The sequence below is a fragment of the Anomaloglossus baeobatrachus genome, chromosome 4 (genome assembly GCF_048569485.1).
Source record: "Anomaloglossus baeobatrachus isolate aAnoBae1 chromosome 4, aAnoBae1.hap1, whole genome shotgun sequence".
Taxonomy (NCBI): Eukaryota; Metazoa; Chordata; class Amphibia; order Anura; family Aromobatidae; genus Anomaloglossus; species Anomaloglossus baeobatrachus.
In genome coordinates this window covers 630,948,320-630,957,341 of record NC_134356.1, presented here as the reverse complement: position 1 = coordinate 630,957,341, position 9,022 = coordinate 630,948,320, and the positions used below count along the sequence as shown (strand labels likewise).

At 48.6% G+C, this 9,022-nt stretch overlaps 1 protein-coding gene across 4 annotated transcripts in view; it reads right to left on the bottom strand.

The window, feature by feature from the left end:
• Window positions 1-2,672: 2,672 nt before the first annotated feature.
• The window catches only part of TACC1 (transforming acidic coiled-coil containing protein 1), a 156,569-nt gene continuing 150,219 nt past the window's right edge, over window positions 2,673-9,022 (bottom strand). For all 4 annotated transcript variants that reach the window (XM_075346378.1, XM_075346376.1, XM_075346379.1 and 1 more), the window contains one exon: window positions 2,673-6,735. In XM_075346378.1, the coding sequence (XP_075202493.1) occupies window positions 6,667-6,735 (69 nt within the window). In that variant the 3' untranslated portion in view covers window positions 2,673-6,666. The remainder of the gene's footprint in view (window positions 6,736-9,022) is intronic.

Genomic DNA, 9,022 nt, shown 5'->3' with positions numbered 1-9,022 from the left:
TACCCGATGTGTGCTGCAGCTAAATGTGCACAGAGCAGGGAGCAGCGCACAATGCTTAGCGCTGGCTCCCTGCTCTCCTAGCTACAGCACACATCGGGTTAATTAACCCGATGTGTCCTGCAGCTACATGTGCACAGAGCAGGAGCCGGCACTGACAGTGAGAGCGGCGGAGGCTGGTAACAAAGGTAAATATCGGGTAACCAAGGACAGGGCTTCTTGGTTACCCGATGTTTACATTGGTTACCAGCCTCCGCAGAAGCCGGCTCCTGCTGCCTGCACATTTAGTTGTTGCTGTCTCGCTGTCACACACAGCGATCTGTGCTTCACAGCGGGACAGCAACAACTAAAAAAATGGCCCAGGACATTCAGCAACAACCAACGACCTCACAGCAGGGGCCAGGTTGTTGCTGGATGTCACACACAGCAACATCGCTAGCAACGTCACACAAGTTGTTCGTTAGCAGCGATGTTGCTAGCGATGTTGCTTAGTGTGACGGGGCCTTTAGAGCTTAGTGGGGTTGACTAAGCGCTCATCCCATCCACTCCTTACCGAGGGCCCAGATCAGGGTAAGCCTAGGGCCAGGCATCCAGCTTGGCACATAGGTTCCGCACCTATCTAGAGCAGTGAGGGAACCCAGGGCCCAGCGGTAGGCTTGGTCAGGTGTCACCATCTCCCTCTTCCCTATACACAGGGTCTCCCTTCCCTTCCACCTTATGCTGGATACTTCCCTGTACCTAGAGTGACAATGGACGAACGTTAAACATATGAAAATCGGCCTTTCACTGACTACCTTAGAGTTACTCTGCTTGGTTCGAACTGTTATTTTGTGTTGTGGCGCCCTGGACAAGCCAGGTCGTCACAGGTACTGCAACAACACACCCCACACCCCGGCTAGGCACACCGAAGTCAGACAAAAATCCTTGTTGCCTCCCTCCAGGGGCTGATGTCCACACCAGGAGGTGGAGCCAGGCGGTTGGCCCCACCCACCGAGGAGTTCACAGTCCTGGAGGCGGGAAAAGGAAGTCAGATTAGTTTGGGAAGTGAAGAGTGACGTGGCAGTAGAGGAGACTGACCATGTCCGGGTGCGTGGCCCGGGCACATACAGCAAGGTTGGTAGACGGTGGTGACCGTCTGCAGGAGGGGCTGATTGACGTGAACCGTAAGGACCGGGGAAGGGCGGTGGCCCGCTGGTACCGGATCGGGGAGCGAAGAGAAGCCAGCACCATTCGGCAGGGCCTACGGACCCGACCAGGCTTGGAGTCGCCGTAAAACCGGTCAAATCCGTTAGCGAAGGGAACCTCCGGGGTCTCCCAGCAGTCAAGACCCGATTGAAGGCAACAGCTCAAACCGTGAAGGGAAATACAGTCATCGCCAAGGCTACAGTTCCAAGGGCCAGAGCCTGCGGGCAAAAGGGACTCCCTCAGCCTCCATCCAAGCTGGGGAGCGGGTTACCGGTGGGAAGCCACCAGAACCGAGAACACAACACAGGTGCAGGGAAAGGCAGTCACCACCAACCTACCAGGAGAAGAACCACCGCAGCCGTCTGTGGGACCCGTCCATCCAGCCGTTTGTTTTACCGGAGACTTTGTGTTCATCATTGGCTGAGTGAGTACCACTGTGCCGTGCGGCACCGCGCTGCCCCCGCGACCCTGCACCTCACCAGGCCCCGTAACCCACCTGCCGTCCTCCCCTCACCGGGCCCCGGGACAACCAACCCCCTACCCACGGAGGGGAAGAACAACATCCAAGCTGCTCCCTGTCATCGCTCCCGGGATCCCCGTCCAGAGCAGCGGTGGTGTCACAACCTCACCACAACCGTGGGTGGCGTCACGGACAATAAATCCCCACAACCTTTCCCTTTTTCACTCACGGGCGAGAAGCGCCGCTCGAGTCCCCGGGATCCGGCCCACCGCTCGAGCCACCACCGAGCAGCAGCAGCAGCCGGACCCGAGCAGTGGGTGAGCGCAGCGTCCCCTCCTCCGCCGGCGACAGTGTCAACAAAGACAATTGGTCATATAGTTTAGGTGACCTTCCCACTTACTTTTTTTCATATATCTCCACTCTTTTCCACCACCTGAAAAACCAGAGCAGTCATTCACGGACGGTATTATAGATGCCATATTATCTCACTGAAAAGTGCAGACTGATAAGTTGGCCGTGCGCATGAGGCGGGAGGCCATATTATGTGGAGTTCCCACCAGAGATCTCCTTACATCTTCTTGGACATCTCTTCTCGACATAGATGGACATCTTCTGGACATGGATCTCCTGACATCATCTTGGACATGGATCTCCTGACATCATCTTGGACATCTCCAACTGTAACTTGAGTGGTCTAATTTTTTAATGGCTCCAGTTATAGCTAAATTTTCATGTTTTCTGTAGGATGCTGATCAGGGAGTTCTACCCAGAGAAGGGCTTTGATTTTACCTAAAGTGAAACGCATCAAAGCCTCCAATGGTTTGACCGGTGGAATACACAAGCCACTGCAAGACATATTCCAATAGCTAGATTTTTTTTCTTGAAGACATCTCTAAGAAATCATTTTTCTCTTCCTTGTTCCACATTATGACTCGACGACTTCGCATCGTTTTATCTAACTAAGCCTATCCCAAAAGTAGATTTGTGCCCTTTTTCGAAAATCCGAAAAAATAAAGACCAGGAGTCATCATATCTGAAACACCATTTATACATACACAACAAACAAGGAAAAATATATATGTCTTCATATATTAGTCAATGCTTCTTCTTGTCTGTGTGAGAATAGTCAATTATCTGCACATATAAAAAAAAAAAAAAAGATCTGCTGTATATAAAATATACTGCGGTTAAATATATATACGTTTATGGAGCCATCTTGTGTCATCTCAGGCTATAGACCTCGCAAAAAGCAGAACGGTTATTTGGCTTCCACATCTGGAAAAATATATCCTTTCATATATATCTATTTTTGCAAACAAGGATAGCAGCAGAAAGTCAATGACCTTTAAATAGGTCATTGTCATTCTTGGAAGTAAGGCGGGGAGGCTCGAAGATAATATCCAGTATTAGGGGGGGGGGGGGGGGGGGAGGTAAATCAACTTTTTCACCCCCAGAAATAGTGCCACTTTTGTGCAATGGCTGCTTTTGCTATTGCAGCGCTCTGTCTGATTTGCTTGAATAGACATGACCTGTAATACCAGGCAACACCTATAAAACATGTGGGGCGCTGTTTTTAGAATTCAAGTACAAGTATACTCTTCACTTTCCAATTCTGGAAACACCTTTTAAATATGCTGTAATTAAAAGCTAAATAAAACATGGGTACAGCCTCTTACTACTATGTAAGCTATAAAGGCAAAGTTGAGATGAATAATTCTAAAAGGGAAAAGAACTACAAAAAAAAATAAAAAAAAATTAGAGACACTTATTCATGACTAATGCAAAAGGGAAATCCAGCAGTGTGAATAGACTCTTAAGAACTTCAGAGAAAAAAAATAAAAATTGAGTAAGACAGTCCTCAAAATCTTAAACAGGACTGGTCGCCAGGTCAAAAGGGGCCAGTGTTTGCCATTATTTAATTCCCTCTGTTCCCCTGAGTTTGTTTCTTTTAAATCAGCCGTACGGTTTCTGAGATATGGGCCTTTTTATTTACTGCACACAATATGCAAATGTTATTGTATTTTCCAAGGGGGCGTAGCTCACATGGTCTAAAGACACGCCCCTGAGGATCCCACCCCTTATGTAAAGAGTATAAATAATTATAATAGCCAGTGGTAGTGTAGTTTTTGGAAAAAAAACAGCAAGTTTATTGGGTGTTTTTATGACTTAAATGGTTATCGAATGTCGATATCCCCTATGTGATCTATTAGTGCATATACACTAATGAAGGTCCTCCACTCAGAACAGAGCGAAGGGGTCTTCAGTGCTGGGGAAAAAGGCAGCCTGTCCATGTATTACATGGTCAACCATAAATGAATGCTATGTAATTTCACATTTTCCGTACAGTGGCTGCTGCAGGAATAATATAAAAAAGACAACTACACCTTATCTGGGGAAAATTTTGAGGATCATTGGAAGTTTCGAAACATGGACCGGAGAAGTCTCTTCAAAAAAAAACTTTAACAGAGGCCCCAAAATATTATGTAGGTTCCTTTGGCCTGCTTATAGTGGATCATGACAACCTAGGATGCCTGATCCACCTTAGAATATTCAACAAAGGAATATTCGTCAATATAAGTCAGGATTACATCGGTAGTCCATTTTTTTCAAAAAACAAAATAAAAAAAAAAAATAAATATACAAACAACTAGGGCAAGTTTTCAAGCCTAACTCTAGAAAGAAAAGAATGATAGAGCTTAAGGCTCATGGAAATCATGTGACATTTGGTCTTTGTGCAAAAGTACCTACTAGACTATAATGGCTTGTAAAGGGGTGCACCACTTCTGAGCTAACCTTGCCTTAGCATTATTATATATAGTTTGAGTCCCTAAACGTGGGTTCTCCAGAATGTAATAAAATAGCCCCTGTCAAGTAATTCAAAATGGCAGCCCAACCTAGTCATGTGTCAGGATAGACTGAAGTCTGAAGAAACACAGCTCCAAAGACCTGTGTCATAACTTATAGAGGAGTTGTATCGTAAGCACACATACTGGAGCTGCTGGACAAGGGCTGTTAAATAATAAGAAATACATCTCCCTTGTGCTCATTCAGCCAAGGAGAAGATTAATTTCTTCTGATGTCATAACCCTTACATGGCAGCTTACAAGTATGTGTGCTTAAGATACTCCTCCTGTCAGTTGATACACAGGTCTTGAGAGCTGTGTTTCTTCAGAATGAAGCCAGTCTTGAGACATGACTAAGGCGGGCTTTGCACGTTGCGACATCGCAAGCCGATGCTGCGATGTCGCACGCCCCTGTCGCAGGTACGATATCTTGTGATAGCTGGTGTAGCGATGATTATCGCTACGCCAGCTTCACATGCACTCACCTGCCCTGCGACCGTTGCTCTGGCTGGCGACCCGCCTCCTTCTTAAGGGGGCGGGTCGTGCGGCGTCACACGGCAGGCGGCCAATGGCGACGGAGGGGCGGAGATGAGCAAGATGTAAACATCCCGCCCACCTCCTTCCTTCCGTATAGCCGCTGGCGGCAGGTAAGGTGATGTTCCTCGCTCCTGCGGCTTCATACACAGCGATGTGTGCTGCCGCAGGAACGAGGAACTACATCGTACCTGTCGCGGCACTGGCATTATGGAAATGTTGGAGACTGCACTGATGATACGATAACGACGCTTTTGCGCTCGTTCATCGTATCATCTAGGATTTACACACTACGCCGGTTGTGCGTCACTTTCGATTTGACCCCACCGACATCGCACCTGCGATGTCGTAGTGTGCAAAGCCGCCCTAAGACAGGCTGCAGATTGAATTACATGACAGGGACCATTTTGCTAGATTATTGTAGAACTCCATTAAGGGGCAATCAAAATCAGCCCTCAATACGTTTAGAAGGTTCAAATGCATGGCTATGCATTGAGGCATCTATTGTATCCTACCAACAACTGGCTCAAACATCATCGAACCCGAGCAATTACAAACTTGGCCCATTCTGACCTTTCATTTAAAAGCATACTTGCAAACTCACACAATCTCCAGGAGGACACAAAAATAAGTGGCCAGACATGGCAAACCTTGTGGGCATAGCCAAAACTACTCAGAAAGAAGCTATTCAGAAAAGTTTCTTGTAAGAGCCCCCCTTTGTGATTGGTTTTGAATATAGTAGATCTATAAACCAAATTATACTTTGGATAATCTATTACTATGCTCACTACTACCTAGTTCAGTCAAGTAGGTCGAGCCCATAAGGAGGATTTTACCCACTGCTCCACCTTTTGACCAAATCTAAAAGTCTTGGATCCCTTTACAGAAAATTATAGCGTATAAATTTTTATTTTTATGTTCTGAGGTCTTTGATGATCCTTCAACTAAACTTCAAGACTTCTCTTCAAGTTTTCTATTGGACCAGCCAATATTGTATGATCGTCCTCATCATTAGAGCGCTTAATCCTGCCCAAGCCTCTTACGAGACATTCAGACGATGCACATTTGCATCAGTCAGGGTGAAAAGTGTACAGTGATAGCGGAATTTACATGAACACCTTGATCATCGATGGGTCCAAAAATAACATGGCCATGCAGGGACTGTTAACGCCTCTGATGATTTTCTATATAATAAGTGATTACCAGGCCTCTGTATGGGATCATTATACTGGCGAGGCCCCAATAGTACTGCAGATACACTGCACAGTAAAACTCTTCTTGCACAGGTTACTAATGCGGCTTAAGAGGCTTACAAAATCCTAGTCGCCATCAGCTCATTAATAGTTACTCCTCATAATGGGGACTCCATGCTAGGACCACACAGTAAGTATACCTGGGTTATTGACAAGCACAGTGCCCGCAACACCTGTTATATCAATGCACAGCCTGGTACATGGGACACACAGGTTTGGTACCAAAAGAAGGAGGGTCCAAAGTAATTAAGGAAATATACACCAGGGGCGTTCCTCCTGCCAGGAACACTCAGGAAGGAGAAGAATCCACAATCTCTTAAAGGACTCATGCAGTTCGGGAGCCATCAGATGAGTAGTGGGCAAGGATGGTCATCGCAAGGTGACGGGAAGGTCATCAGTCACTCTTTCCCATCTTGGCAATTAGCTCATCACAGATCTTTGTCAGTTCTTCAATCTCTTGGTTCTGGAAAATAGATGAAAATGTTCAGCGAGTGGGAATCATTTCATTTCCTTTACACAACAACGAAAGCCATAACTTGGACACGTTAACATAAAATTTCTCACAAAATAGGGCAACATTAGAAAACAAGTGGGTTGTGTTACTGGGGATTAGATTAGGTATAAAATCGATTGGCAGGACCCAGTCCATTTTCCGCCTCAGTAATCAGCGGACACTGGATGGGATTCCCGAGAGTCACCTTCTACCTCCCAGCACCCGAGGCTTAGCTTTTGTGTAGTTGTCTCCATCGACCCCCTCAACAATCTGTAGACACTGGGTGGGAGGATCCCCAAGAGTCGCTTTCTATCTCCCAACACCCGTGGCTCAGCTTTTGTGTAGTTGTCTCCATCGGACCAGTCAGTAATCTATGGACGCTGGATGGGATCCCAAAGAATCGCCTTCTACCTCTTGACACCTGTGGTTCAGCTTTTATGTAGTCGTTTCCATTAACCCCGTGGCTCAGCTTTTGTGTAGTAGTCTCCATCAGCCCACTCAATCTATGGATACTGGACGAGATCCCCGAGATTCGCCTTCTACCTCAAGGCATCTGTGGCTTAGCTTTTGTTTAGTTGTCGTTGTAATGTGATGCATGTGATGTGGGGCTAGGCTGGTGAATTAAAAGAAGCGCCACAGATGCTGAAAGCTAGGAGGTGATTCTCAGGGCAATCATTCAATGACTACAAATACTTAGGTGGCTGATGAAACGGGTCCTGAAATCATTTCACGACAACTCTGGTGGAGGACATTAATACTTTCACTCTAGTACAGGTATGACGCCCTGGACCCCAGGGGTCACAGAATAACACCACATACACACACCCTCCCCTAGTCAGGTACACCAGTCAAACAAAACCCTTGTTGCCTCCCTCCAGAGTCTGATGTCCACACCAGGTGGGGCAGAGCCAGGCGGTTGGCCCCACCCACCGAGGAGTTCACAGGCCTGGAGGTGGGAAAAGTAGTCAGTTTTAAAGTTGGAGTTGAAGTGGAGAGGTGGAAGTGAGAGGAGGAAAGACTGTCTGGGTCGGAGCCCAGGCACAATCAGCAAGGTCGGCAGACGGTGGTGGCCCTCTACAGGAGTTGGTGGAGGTTTGCGGAACCATAGGACCGGGGTCGGGCGGTGGCCCGCCAGTACCGAACCGGGGAGCAGATTAAAGCCAAGCGCCAAGGCAGGGTACTCCGACCCCGACTAGGCTCGGAAGCCGCCGCAAAGGTCGAATTGTCTGATTGTGGTCTGGACCTCAGGGGTTCATTCCCAACCAAGTCCCGTCAGAAGGAAACAGCCCAACCCGTCAGGATAAGGGCCACCGCCAACGGCCAGAGATCCAAGGGCCAGCGCCTGCGGGCAAAACGGGCTCTCCCGACACGTACAAGCCGGGGAGCGGACCACCCATGGGAATCCATAAGGGTCAAACACTTACACATAGGTGCAGGGAACGAAAGCCACCATCAACTCGTCCGGGGAGATTGAAGTCACCGCAGCAGACTGCGGGCCCCGTCCATCCAGCCGTTTGGTTTACCAGAGACTCTGTTCTTGTCTACCTGAGTGACTACACCAGTGCCATCCGGCGCCGTGCTGCACCGCAACGTTGCACCCGCGTCCACGCTGCCTCCCCGCATCGGCACCTGCAACTATCCCTCCTTCCTAACCGGGGCCCCGGGAGCAACAGCCCCTACCCACGGAGGGGCAACACCTTAGCTGCTCTCCGCCATCGCTCCCGGGATCCCCAGTCACCAGCAGCGGTGGTGCCCACCATCACCACAACCCGTGGGTGGTGGCACACCCGACATCCCACCACCAAACCTCCCCTTTTCACTCGTGGGCGAGGAGGCGCTGCTCGAGCCCCCGGGTCCGGCCCCGTACTCAAGCCACTGAGGAGCAGAAGCACCGGACCCGAGCACCAGTGAACCCCCAGGGGAGCGGCGTTCCCGACCCCTACGCCCGTGACACAGGTTTTCCAGGAGCTCTGTACGCTATACTATGAAACCAAAATGGCTGCATATTATTGGCCTGTAATGGAGAAGTTGCCAAATGTTGCCCCTCCCTCTGACATCACTTCCTCCTCTGCAGCTATTGGCTGGAGCAGCACCTCAGACTTCCTGCTCTGCCCGTCCCCTGCAAGGATATAATACCGATGATACTGACAGCTCACTGCTATTTTTCTGAAATTTCCTAGTGTATTTGGGTCCAAATGCAGAAGAAAGTAGCAGAGAATGGATACACCTCACAGAAGGAGTGATGATCGATCAGATT